This window comes from Cryptotermes secundus, unplaced genomic scaffold (genome assembly GCF_002891405.2).
Source record: "Cryptotermes secundus unplaced genomic scaffold, Csec_1.0 scaffold259, whole genome shotgun sequence".
NCBI classification, from domain to species: Eukaryota; Metazoa; Arthropoda; class Insecta; order Blattodea; family Kalotermitidae; genus Cryptotermes; species Cryptotermes secundus.
This window is the reverse complement of record NW_019742445.1, coordinates 825,667-839,912: the sequence shown is the minus strand read 5'-3', so window position 1 is coordinate 839,912 and position 14,246 is coordinate 825,667. Positions and strand designations below refer to the sequence as shown.

Sequence of the window (14,246 nt, the reverse complement as noted above, 5' to 3'; positions counted from 1 at the left end):
CCTGCTAGGATTAGCACTGCAACTCTAACATTAACAGATAATAGTGTAACATGTTGCGCAAAGGAGACCCCCCCCCCACCAGCAGTGACGCGGCGGGTGAGTCAGCGCTCCCCTCCCCCTCCTCCGCACGGTAACGTAACGATGACGCAACAGGATTGTTACGGTAGTAACAGCGGTTACTACCGCTAGCATTGCTAGCAACACAGCGCGAGGCAACAAGGGTGCTTATTACGTGGCCGTTTTCTGTATTGTCCGATCAAGGCTACATAAGGAGCAGCGAAGGCTATTCATAGTCAGTTGTACTGAGTCAGTCAGTCAGTCCTGGAGCTACCTACGAGTCAGTCCTGGAGCTACCTCCGAGTTAGTTCCAAGTTAGCCAGCAACCAGTCAGTTGTATTGTGGCATCTGGAGTGTACTATTTGTGATACTGCAGATAGCAGTAATCGTAAATCTGTAATTTGGGTGATTGTAAGTGCAAATGTGAAATAAAATTCACTACATCAAATACGGCGTGAAGTTATTTGTCGCAATATACACCCAATACGTGACAATATTATAAACATGTGTTGTTATTAAATACAGGAAGTAGTCTAGAAAAGACTGACAGTAAGGATGAACTGACATGATGTCGAAATGATTAAAATATTAAATAATAAATAAAGTCCTACTCTGTGAAGCAGATATGATTCAGTAGAGAGTAACTGTGGCTAGTGACAGCATTATGAAGAAATTCTAGGTCATCATTCTCCACCATTTGCAACAGTTCTTCTCCATGGTCACTTTCTTCTTCTTCCTCCTCTTGTACAGCATTTGATTTAGACTGCTGATCATTGTTTCTCTTGGGTAAGAGTACTGTCTTTTTCTCATGGTGCCTGTGTTTTGCTTTACCCTGCTTGCTAAGTTTTGTGTGCTTTAAGTTGTTCCGCTTTACTGTACTCATCCGAATCTTGACCTTTTTCTGTAACAATTTAAAACATTTATTTAACAGAATCAATCCTGCACTAACTTGTTTACTCTGTAACTTGCCAAACACCAGATTCAGATCAGGACATGAGAGTGTGTTGGCTGGTCAGAGCTGTTACACACCTCAGGAGGGCAATGATAAACAAGTATGATGCAACGGAAGACTGATGATTAGGATCAAGGAATCTAACAAACTGAGAGAAAATCCAGCTCCAATACTATTTCAACCACCACAAATCTCACAGAAGCCATTCAGTGGTGTCAACCTTGAACGAATTTTACCAGTAACATTATTTTCCAAAAACAGACAACCAGACCTCTTTAACTGGAGGTTTGACCCTCCACAAAAATATGAAGTTATACATTAACATTTCTTTCATCAGATTAGTTTAATAATTGCTTAATGTTTCCCCTCACCAATCAACGACATTCAATAGGACGCATGGATGTAGCTGAATGTATGAAGGGTAACTGTGAAGAGGAATGTGCCTTCTGTGACTCCTTGAACTAAAATTTTTAACAACATTTCACCAAATTTGTGGACAAAATTTATGAAAAATGCTACATTAAAGTGACCACCTACTTGAGAGTCTTTCAACATGCCCCCACTTCATATGATCAGCCTCCTTTGAACTCGTGTTCTATAGTATGATCACCCTTGGTCTTCCTGTAAATCACTGATACGCTGAAGATGAAGATTCACTTGGAACAAGGTAATAGCAGAGCACTGGTCTAATGCTTTTCTGCAAGTCCATCCTGGCTGATGATGAAGATGAAGCGTTGGATGTTCCTCCCATCAATTTGAGCCACAGAGATTCATAACACTAGTGATCCAGGAAAACCTACAGCCAGGATATTACTAACAAAATTCTCCCAAATTTCTGCAGTTGCCCAAAATGTTTTCTACTGCTATACATACATTCCTGGCACTTATTCTAATAACAATAGAGAGCATTTCCAGTATCTCCTGTGATTTGTGAAACTTTTATTTCAAATGTATTTGGCTATAGGTATGTCAATTCCAACAGCAGTCCAAATCTGTATAACCCACTTCACAGGCGAAGCATTTCATTTTTCCACTTGAGCGGCACAATGATTTGCAGGAAACCCTAGGATGATCAAACTGTAGTTATTCTTACTAGAATAAATATCAACATAAATTAAACTAAACGGGTGACATTTAAGGCTATCATGATGGTAGCTATGAGCATTACTGACTTCAGGGATGTTGTGCCATGCTGTCTTTTGGATACTTACAAACACTGAAGAGATCTGTTGCTCCTATTTTCAGGTAAATGACAAGGCTGAGCATGAAAAAATGGTACGTATAAAAGGAAAGTGAGGGCCAGGATGAGGGCTCTGGGTGAATCAACAGAAGGGCAGACTGAATGGGGGAAATAACAGCTGTAGTGATTATGAGTTAGAGGTGAAGGCAGAAGAAACATACCAACTATACAAGCTCAGGATACGTGCATTAAAATCAGATACAGACATAGAGATTAGCTAGTCTTCAATTAATTAAAACTGCATTCCTACCAAGAGATGGCAGCAAGTTTGACACACTGACATTTAGAAGAAAAAATTGGCTTTCACAGCTGATTGTCTAGAAAATGTGGGAGCTTCGACATCTCACAACTCTATGGGCCTCCATGATCTGTTACAAGGATACCTTTAACTTTTACTGCATTTACCATATGTAGTGTTGCCATTTCTAGCCTCTTGTAGCCCCTATCATTTAAACAACCCTTTCTCCTGTGCCAGAGGGTTGAAAGGGGTGCAGAAAAATTCATTTTGCACATAAATTATGAATTGTTACATATGCAAGGATAACACTGAACTTACAGGTAGAATAAAAAATTAAAGGTGACATTCAAAGTGAGCTGGGATACAGTAGTCGGTACACTGAGTGGCTATAGGCTGGACTGAAGTGTCGAGAGTTCGAGTACTGGTAGGGTCAAGAATTTTTCTTCTCTAATTCGTCCAGAATGACTCTGGGGTCCACCCAACCTCCTATCTAATGGGTATCGAGGGCTCTTTCCCCAGGGGTAAAGCGCCAGGGTGTAAACCTGACCACTCACCTCCAGCTAGTGCCAAGGTTAAGAAAAGGTGGAACTATAAATCCACTCCCCCATACACCTTTATGGAGCTGTGCTTAATTAGTTAAGCACAGGGACAACTTTACCTTTACCGCACTCACATTCAAATATGGAACAATACTGATGACACTAATAACATAAACATTACAAAATAAAGTGTGACTTTATATCAGTCAAGCACATGGGAAACTATTCTTAGAACAGTATGTAACCTCTCCTTGATTGTCAACACATGTCTCAGCATGACAACAGTTTGAACCATGGGGGTGCATTCATTCACAAAGCAAGAGAGACTGAGGTGTTATAGTAAATGCAACACCTGACTGCAGGTGACACTACTTCACATTGTTATCATGCATACATCTACTTTTAAAGCAAAAAACTAGAAGCTTTTGGCTATCAAGCTGTGAAATCTCCAATACCAATGTAATTTTCTGCTGCAAATTTTTAAAGGCCTGGTGGTATGTGTACCACTGCCAGTTTCTTGGCAAGGCCAGTAGCATGGTATATGCACTACAGCCAGATCTGAAAAGCTAGAAACTAGTTCTATGGTGGGGCTTGGTAGTCAAATGGTTAAAGGTCCATTTGCTAAGGGTAGAATGAATGACATAAATAATAAAGCTTTAATGGGAGTTGATTCTGGGAAGATACAGAGCAACTTTTTCCTTAACTCCTGACTTCACTCTACCTATTATTCCTTCAATGGAGACATTATTTCTCCCATTTCCTCTGCCCTTGAAAAATGACCTTCAATCATTCAATATTCTTCAATCTGCTCTCCTTCTTCCTACTGGTTCACACAGAGGCATCATCATAGTACCTTCCTTCCTTGCATCTATACCATTTCTTTCATACATAAAGTACTCTTCTACCATGAAAATGAAGAGAGCAAGTTCCTCTGAAACGCTGTAAAACATTTACCCAACTGCATGGCATCACATCCCAGTAAGCAGTAATATGCAGCTTCTTTCATCAGAGGGCCACGCCATAGCTAAAGCAGTTAGCCGCTAGCTTCCCACCGTGGCGGCCCGGGTTTGATCCCAGGTCTGGTCAAGTGGGATTTGTGGTGCACAAAGTGGTGCTGGGGCAGGTTTTCTCAGAGTACTTAGGTTTCCCCTGCCAATCTTCATTCCACCAATTGCTCCACAATCACCCTCACCTATCTTCTGGGGCTGGTACAATAGGCCAGAAATGGCCACAGTACAAGGGACTTAGTCCCACCCCACTAGCATTAAAAAAAATTCTGCCATGAGAACTCAGATCTGCCTTCAGACAGAGATTCGTGGTCAGTTTCCCATTACTTATGATAGAACTCCAAATTACTCTCAATAGGAGGCCAAACAGATTACAGCAACATTCTGGATGTGGTATGAAAAAGAACCCTCTTACACACCAACACCATAAAAAATTAACTGCACTGCAATCCAGTGGTTAGTGCTCATGTTTCATATTTGAATTTCTGACCAGGGACTAAAACTTGGGGTTTTTTGGCTCTTCTAAGTTCTTCAAAGAAAATTCTGGAATAGCACCTACAATTTGACCTGACCACTTCTTTCCAAACCCAATTACCACACACAATCAACATACCATTAGACACTACACAATTTATTCAGACTGAAAAGCATTGTCAGTAACTCAAGAACAAATAAATTCCAAGATGTACATAATGCTGGTAACACCAGCAGCTGGGAGCCAGGATAGTGCAGTCAGTATAGCGATTGGCTACAGGCTGCACAACCGAAAGATCGGAGTTTGAGTCCTGGTAAGGTCAAGAATTTTCTCTTCTCCATGCCGTTGTCCAGACTGGCACTGGGGCCCTCCTGGCCTCCTATCCAATGGGTACCGGGGGCTCTTTCCTCGGGGGTAAAGTGGCAAGGGCATGACACTGACCACTCACTTCCAACTAGTGCCGAGGTCAAGGAAACGTGAATCTATACCACATACTTCCCCATACATCTTCATGGCATAGAGCTCAATTAGTTAAGAACAGGGACAACTTTACCTTTATTCACCTTTACCACCAGCAGCTCGATTTTTGTATATGGAGGCACTGACCAGGACCCATCCTGCCTTGTGACACAGGTAACCTCTTCCCCAGGGTTCCCTCTCTTTCCTCATGTCACACAGATATTCCCTTCCCTAGAGCTTCCACTGCCCTATACAGGTACAGTTCCTACGATCGTTTCACGTGCGTATCTAACCGTGGCCTGTGGCACACCAAAGATGTCAGAGAATTCCAACCTTATTCTTAATATGCAAACTTTCCAAAGTTAGATTGTTGGGTCTGTGATTTACAAACTGAGGAATGCTAACCCTCAAAAGTGAGGCTTTTGATTTCCACTACTTTTATATTTTTTTACATAAACTGAGGATTGCAGACCTACAGTTAGTTTAAAAATAAAGATGGGCACGCTGGTTGCCATACTAGCATTTCATCCCACCAACATAACCTATCTTTAACTGAATTTACAATGGCGCATAATATTTAGGGTCTGAGGTTCTCACAGCGGTGTTTATGAAGAGTTCTATCTCCTGGGATACAACCCCGTTTAGTCAGCTGAAAGTTAACCGACATTTCGGAGAATGTAGCCTCCAATTTCACGATGGAAGAACAAGATAAGCAAGAAACCAGTGAGGAGATAGCAGGCACAACCATACAGATAGAACTCTCCACATAATACAATCTACAAGACATAACATACCGTAGGCATTTTACTCTATGAAACCACATGCACAAACACACTTAAGAAAAAAAAGCCCCACTCTTACATCACACGTTCTCGTAATCAGATTCGTTCAGTAATCGACCACGCCAGTCACTTTCCTTCGAACCGCTCCAAACGGCGGATGGCCACGGATCACTCTAAATATTGCAAACTTCTCTTCCCCTTATTGAACGCTCTTGATATTTTGGCCGTGGTTACACCAAGGAAACTGGAAACCGCAACGCAACCTCAAATTCCGAGAAATGTCGCCGATATCAAGCAGGCAACCTGTTTCCAGATTAGGAGGCGCACACTGAGGAAATTTATATTAGAGTAGTTGATCACATCATATTAAGTGGGTGTTTGCCCGACGTATTCCATGAATGTATTTTTTAATTTCGTGCACTCTTCTCCTGCAAAGAAGATAAAATATACTGATCCTGTCATAATATTGTGGTAGTTGAGACCGATTGAGATGGCGTGAGAAGAGAGGACGACGACCATAAGGAAAAGATTGAGATGTTAATTAACATTTTAATTAAGGTCAAGTTTATTTTAATAAGGAAATTAGCGTTCACACGTGACAGGAAATTTTGGCATATAGTACAACAATTTTGGCAAGATAGAAGACACCTGATGACGGCCGTATACAGCCGAATCATGTGGAAGAAGGATGACTACGTATATATTATGTTGCATTTAAGATGGAAATATATGTAAAAATAAATGATATATTAATGGAACAGGATGCATAAACAGAATATTAAGAAACCAAAAAGCCAGGAGCATTCGTTTTTCTGTGACAATTTAAACTGACGGGCGTATGTTTCGAAAGAGCCTAACCTGGATCCAGACTCTTTCGTCTCATGAGAAATTCTTTCCCAGGCCAAATTTATTTTGTTCCGCCTAGCATAGTCTGGGAGGCGTTTGCCATATATACCAGGCTCTTGCTCAGTTAACTGCACAAGAACAAAAGTAGCACCTTCGTCAACCTTTCGTGCCATCGTAAGAAACGAATTAGTGACGGCACGTTATAGAACAGCTGATTCAAGGAAACCACGCGGCAACGCATATATGAGAAGACAGGCATGCTCCGTTGCCCGGAGGTTGAGTTTCTCAGTCTCTCGACAAGTTGCGTTGCCTCAATTTGCGCTGCTCTATTCAGTTACATGTGTTCAACTCGGGCTGATGACTATTCTCGGTAATTGAGGTTTCGTTGCGGTTGCCAGTTTTCTAGATGTGACCAAGCCCACGTGCGTAGGAGTAATAAGTATTCTGTTGAGCATATGGAAACTGTAGGGGATTTGGTTGTCTCGTAAACTAGGTACGGTGTTTGTTCACGATATCTGTGGACTGCACCGGCTGCAAGTCCATTTTTGATAGAATAAATGATAATATATTTACACCTCCTTGCGCTAAGGATTGAGTCTTCGGGTTACACCTTCGACGCTAAGGCTTGAGAGTTTTAGGGGCGATCCGTGAAATTGAAGCAGCAAGTAGAAAAATCTAGGAGGATCAAGGGGCATAGAGCATAGAGCGATTACGGACATTACGGATGCGAGCGTTGTATTGTGTTAATGATGTTGGTTGTATTTGTTTGTATGTGTAGAATAGTTTCAAACCACCTGTAATCTACTTATTCATTTTAGGGCTCAGTACGGCAGGAACGCTTAATATACAGCTTAATTAACGTTTAATAATGGATATTGCCAAATCGCTGTTTGGAAATCGAACACACGATGGCTATGCAGGCAAGGAAAACTACAATGTAAGTTGCCCATCAAATCTGTGCGACAAAGTGTTGCGTTGATAAGAAAATGATTGAAATATCTGCATTGATTCATTTTCCTTTGGAGTCGTCATTATTTACATGTGGTTTCTAATAACTTAACGTTATGTAGCGTATCTTCGATATCCATTTATACTGTTATTAATTTTCTATCATCATGAACGATACGTAGTGTAGTATATTATTTCTGATATTCATCTTAGTACAGTATTCTGCAGGTAAATACTTATAGACTGGACAGTTGCTGGTTTCTCATTATACCCTTTTAGTTTTATAAAATCTTAATGTACAGTGCTTTGCCTTTTGAACTGACAGGAGTGTTATTTAATGATTCTGTTTGGTAGTATGTCTGACAAAAGTAGCACAGAAAAATGTTTGTCATTGCATGTTTGTTGAAAATTCACTCTGTTCAGTATGATTTATCAGCATCATATTCTGTTTGTTGATTTTGTTCTTAAGATTGTTACCATTGCTGTAGTAAGAAAAAAGGAAACATAATACTGAAACAGATTATAGTCTTTAAGCCTAGGGGAAAGAAAAGATTGGGAAGACCAATGAAGATGTTGTATGATCTCATAACAGGCCACATGGCATAATGCCTGACAAAGTGATGAGGACTGTTTTTTTGGGGGTTATATAACAATGCTTTCATTATTGATACTATATTGCATGATATACATATATATACTGTACATATATATTTATATTTGTATTGTACTTTATTAACTATGTGACTGGTTCTATATCTATGTATATGGATTTATGGAATATACAATAAATGAATGAATGAATGATGATCATGATGCATTATGACAGTGACAGTGATGGCAGTAATGGTGATAACTGTGAGTAATCCATTACCTGTGTTCTGGACTCATTACTTGTAAAGAAAAAAGAAGGAATTCTTGATATATTGCTTATTACTCATTACCATTAAATAAAAAATTTGTACAGAAGTGATGATGATGTAGGGAAGGGGCCAAGAATGGCTCTAATCTTATGGTCCTCTAGTGTGTCCAGCAGAGAATGTTGTTAGTTTTCTTTCATTGCCTGGAGAATGGTTGCATTAATTAACAATTGCACAAAAATGATGGTACATTTGAAATATATAAAGGGCAGCAATCCTACAGTTTTGAGCTCTTTATGTTACATTTGTAGATCATTTGTGTGGTTCCTACTTCTATAACGATGCTTTTATGTCGCAGGATAAAATTGATACAGCTTTATCAGAGGATGAAGGAGAAGGAGATTTATCATGCCTTGGGGAAGTCTCAGAAGGGCTCAGTATTAAGGCTGATGGTGTGTCTCCAACACCAGGAGGACCATTTTCTGCCTTGACACCATCCATGTGGCCTCAGGATATTCTTATTAAGCTTGGGCAACAACCAGATGATCCGAATTCACAACCAGAGTACAGGTATCAAAGTGGTGAAGTGCAATGTGCGTTCTTAAAGTTAAGGTTCAGTTTCCAAGTTTCGTTACATCATAACTGTTTATAGTAGGAGTGTGGGTAAAATAGCGAGAGAAAGGTAAATTCTGAACATTTACTTGTTTAATTATTGAAGTTGTTGCTGGGTACACAACTCTCTGGTAATTCTGAATCTTGCAACACCCAAGTGAGAACGTCTGACGTTACAGACTCAGCATTATTACTGGTTTTTCTTTTTTTACTTTAAATGGTCTTTTTCAGTGATGTTCACACTTGATAACTGCTTGTTTTACTTAGTTCCATAGGTGAAGTCTTATTGGGTTAAGGTTCAGAATTAAGGTAGTCAAGGTGTTGAACCACCATCTTCAGTATGTCAGCCTGGATAACATTTCATGAGCAGTTTCTGCACAGGGAGTTTGAGATCAGTCAAGTTCACATTACTTTATTGCTCTTAATTTGTGGTAATATGTGAAGTTCAAACATGTCCTGAGATTTTTCATGAAAGTCCAAGTATACATTTTTCAGGACTGTAGTTTGGAAGAGGAGATTAAAAAATCTTCGTTGTGTCAGTCTCCAAACCTTGCTCCACTGCTTTTATTTATGAAACTACATAAGTGAAGTCAAGAGTGAAAATCATTGGCATCGGTCATGTGAAGCGAAGAGTTAGAGACACTTCTGAGACAATAATTCCAAATGTTCACAGTCAGTTGTGACAAGAATTGAAATACCAAATGGATGTGTGCAAAGTGACAAATGAGATTTCATTGAATCTTGATTTCTCACTCATTTCAAGTTTCTTTCCTGTTCTTAGCACTAACTGTTACAAAATTATATTGCTTGAAAATTGTACCATTACTTAACAGACATCCTGCCTTTCTTTATTTAACTTCTTTGCAGGGAAAGACAGGCTTACAGAATCATTATGTTCTTGTATCTTTGTACCATTATCACAGTCATACAATTTCTGAGGTGGCAGTGATGCTGTGTGTAGTACCAGATCTTTGAAGATTATTAAACTTTTATTGACTCAAGCTTTTACATAGTACACGCAACACTTTACGAATATTCACACTTAACGCTTAAAAAAAATTAATATTGTCTTTTGCTTTTTCGCGGCATTTTCCTTTTTACGGATATCCGTACGAAGCCTACGTAATATTAGCTTGTCACTTAGTAAACTGTTCTCTTCACTCTCAAGATAGTCTAATAAGGATTCCAAATGATTAAGAGCAGCACCATGTGATATTTTCTTACTAGCAGCACCGTTCACCTCTTCCTCATTCTCACTTTCTTCCCGCTCTTCTGACTGCANTGAAGTTACGATTTCGTCACTGCTTAACATTTCGAAGCCCGGTTCACACGAGTCACAGTTAAACCACTCTCTTATATTTTCCTCGTTGACTTCTTCACCACCATGAACTTGGTTAGCCACTTTTGTCAATTTTATGGCTATCTCATTTTCACTGAATCCAGTGAATCCATGGATTTCGTCATCTTCATTAGTGATGAAAGGCATCAGTTTCTTCCATGAATTTTTCAGTAGAGATGGGTGTACTGTATCCCATGCTATTGAAATCTCATATATGGCATCTAACATTGAAGAAGACTTCCTGAAACACATCAGATCATTGCCTTCATCGATGTACTTGTGTAGCAAATTTGATATGTAGGTTCTCTTCATACTTGAGATAACTCCTTGATCCATTGGTTGGATAAGTGCGGAACATTTAGCGGGAAAATATTTCACAAAAATATTTCCATCATCTGACCTCAGGAGACTTTCGTTAGGATGTGAGGGCGCATTGTCAATGAGGAGCACAGCTTTCTCAGGTAGGCCTTGGGATTTTAGATGGTCACGAACTTGAGGCACGAATTTAAAATCAAACCATTCTTTAAATATCGCTCTATTCATCCAAGCTACTTTCTGGTTAAAATAATGGATAGGCAGACTTGAAGCTACTGTTCCTTTAAAAGAGCGTGGTCTTTTCGCTTTGCCGATAACTACTGGTATTAGTTTGTGTGTTCCTGATGCATTAGAACAGCACAAGACTGTCAATCTCTCCTTACTGGATTTGTGACCTGGAGCCTGTCTTTCATTTTGAAATGCCAATGTTCTGGTTGGCAAGCATTTCCAATAAAGACCCGTTTCATCGGCATTATAGATTTGTTCTGGCAGCAGATTTTCACCTTTCACAAAAGTATCAAAATTGGTGCAAAATTGAACTGATGATGACAAGTCCCCTGACGATTTCTCACCTTGAATACTAATTTCTCGTATTCCATGACGCTGCTTGAAACGTGTTAGCCAACCGGAAGAAGTGTCAAAACTTCCTTGTAGTTCAAGTGCTTCGGGAAAAAATTTTACTTGTTTAGCAAAATCTGCTCCTGTTATTGTTGTTCCCTGTGCCCTTAGTTGATTAAACCAGATCAGCATTGCTTTGTCACGCTCATCATATGTTGATTTTTTCATGGTTTTTCTCTTCTTCATTCCACTTGAATTAGAAGACGAAGCAAAGGAAATTAATTGATTCTTTTGTTTTTTCAAATCCCGAACAGTTTGTTCTCCATTATCATATTGCATTGCTAATTATTTAACTACACCTCTTTTTTCCCAACTGATTGATAGTTGAATACTTAACACAACACACTTCCTTTTACACCCTTTTACCCTTCTTTTTACATTTTGTTAACGCACTTGAAGATTGATACAAAGAGACTAACTGGGGCGGTGTATCTGTCCTTGAAACTTTCAACAAATCCTTGCATTCTTTCACCCCTATCCTAGAACATTGTGTTAGCATAATGGGACCAAAAGATGCAGAGCTTGGTTTACACTAATGCGAAAATAGTGTTACAACTCACCATGTGAAACAAAAATGAATGAATATTAAACAACATATAAGCCTCAAAAAAGCCCTGGTAGCCCCTGTTAAGCCACAAACCGGTTTATCCACCCCCGGATAATCGAGAGTTGATTGTATAGTGTAAAATAACTACATGGTGGTGACACAAAATATATACTTATCCCTCTATATGATTGTGAAAGTTTGTATGGTTTTAAATTAAAAGCATATCTATGAATTTTGTATAGAAATTTTTCAGAATGTTAGCAGTTAATAAGTCGGGAATACTGTGAAAATTTGAGGTTATTTCTGGAAGGTTTAATCTTATGATTTCAGACTAGGGGTTTTAAATGCCAGGTTTAAACTGAGAGTTTTGAATGGTAAGGGTGTAGGAATGTGTATATCTTCAGAAGCATAACTGCTGAAACATTCTACATTAAAAAGAATTTGAAACATAATAAAAAGTCCATAGCAGGAAACATAATGACTGCTTTCTGTTTAGTTTGCACACGTAATGAAACAGCCATTTTGAGAGTGTGGTATGATGCTATCACAGAGTCATTCACCTTCAAACTGAAGCCTCTTACTGGAATGTAATGCAACTTTCTTAAGTTATGAGGTGAAAATTGGGAAGCATTTATTTTGTACCAGCACTTATAAATGCAGACAGATAAGCAATTTTAAGAGGCTTTTTCAGAATTTTTCTGTTAGAAAATGTCTAATACAGAAAATGTTAGAAAATAATAAATATGCATTTGATACCATTGTGTTGTTATAAAAAGTATTCACAGTGTGCTAAAATTGTTATTATGTAGGTTTGCTAATGGTTACGTTTTTTATTTTCAGGTTTGATGAATTTGGTTTTCGAGTGGAAGAGGAGGATGGGCCTGAACAGAATTCTAACAAGCTATTAGGAATTCCATTTGTTGAAGATCCACAGCATAGGTAACATTCCTTGATTGATTGATTGATTGATTGATTGATCAGTTGATGAATCGATCAGTCAGTCAGTCATTCAGTTGGTTGGTTGTCTGTTGGTTTGTTTGCTTAACAGGGCTTTTTTCCAGCTGCATAGGTTATATTGTGAATGGTTGAGTAATCGTGAATGATGAATGTGAAAGGTTGTGAAAGGATGCAGTTGTTGGCCTGTTTTAAAGCTCTGTCCCAGTGTTTGTGCAGAGAGTATGAAGAAAACCACAAAAAACATGAGTTGAGATAGCCTGTTGCTGAGTTGACTTTCAAACGTTTGACCTTCTGAATGAGTGTTGGTCATTCAGTCATGTTATTTGATAAATGGCCTTGATGATGTGATGATAGGCACAGGTTAATATTACCTTTGTATTAAGCATGTGTGAATCTCTAATTTTCAGGATCATATTGAGAAAAAATTCTGAATATCATTGAGACTTTGTGAATTTTCTGATAGCTGTTTTTGAATTGGGTGTTAGGGTCTGATGTTACAGGGGGTTGGTATCACATTTGCCTGAATGGAAATCACATTCTTCTTTCTCTTCTTTTAAGTGTTGCTGTAGTCATGAATACTGATCTCGTGATGGTACCTGGACGGTTGACTTCACAGCTACACATTGTAGTGAATAAGCATTTGGAGGAACATTTGAAGCAGTTATATTCTGAGTGGCTCTTGTATGTATGTATGTATGTAAAGGGTGGGCCATAAAAACTGGCCCCCGCACTCTGACCTTCAATGATCTGTTGTGCTTTCCCTTGGATTAGCTCTTTATTAATCCTACACTTTTAATAAAGTGTAGGACCCTGCTTATGGGGTCATCATAAAAGTCACTTCGTTCGATAAAAGACTGACCCAAGTGATGAAATCTTAAATAAGCTATGGTCCCGCATTCACAGAGGATGCGTGTGGCCGATTCATCATCTTGTAGGCACTTTTCACAAGTTGGGTTATCAATGAGTGGCTCTTGGTAGGGGACCAATTTCTGACCCCAAACTGGGTCACTAAAGGAGCACAGTCTAGAACAGGTGTGCAACTGAATCAAGACCATGGCAGCATATCTCTCCAGAAGTAATAGTTAAAGTATGTAAAAACTACTGTATGTCTCATGAAATAGATGGAAAGGAGGACAAGGAAGAAGTTTGGAATGTTAGCTGTGAATGTGTGGCTGACAATGGGGATTTGTGAAGGCACTGAATTTGAGACAGTTCATAGGGTTGGTGAACAGAGTGAGACTGGTAGAGCTGCTGAACGAAGACCAATGAGTTTGAAAAGGAAACAGTCGTTTAATGTCATATGCAATGTGTCCCAGGAGGAAAGGTCAATAATCTGAGAGGTCATGGTATCAGTCATTCTAAGAAAAAAAGTGTATATATACGTGCCCCATTCTGAACGGTTTCTGATATACAGCTGTTTCACTTTTGTTGATAACGATATATTATGTACTGTTTCTA

The 14,246-nt window shown here is 39.1% G+C and overlaps 2 protein-coding genes across 2 annotated transcripts in view; one reads left to right on the top strand and one right to left on the bottom strand.

Annotated features, from left to right (window-relative positions):
* Nucleotides 1–5,849, bottom strand: part of LOC111873149 (nucleolar complex protein 3 homolog) — a 52,639-nt gene extending 46,790 nt beyond the window's left edge. The window contains exons 1-2 of the mRNA XM_023867613.2: nt 5,762–5,849; nt 669–958 (exon numbers count right to left, since the gene is read on the bottom strand). Coding sequence (XP_023723381.1) covers nt 669–958; nt 5,762–5,770 — 299 coding nt within the window. The 5' untranslated portion in view covers nt 5,771–5,849. The remainder of the gene's footprint in view (nt 1–668; nt 959–5,761) is intronic.
* A 1,448-nt stretch (nt 5,850–7,297) lies between these two features.
* LOC111873156 (small G protein signaling modulator 3 homolog) overlaps nt 7,298–14,246 on the top strand; it is a 132,213-nt gene continuing 125,264 nt past the window's right edge. Inside the window, exons 1-3 of the mRNA XM_023867631.2 lie at nt 7,298–7,532; nt 8,759–8,970; nt 12,672–12,770. Coding sequence (XP_023723399.1) covers nt 7,464–7,532; nt 8,759–8,970; nt 12,672–12,770 — 380 coding nt within the window. The 5' untranslated portion in view covers nt 7,298–7,463. The remainder of the gene's footprint in view (nt 7,533–8,758; nt 8,971–12,671; nt 12,771–14,246) is intronic.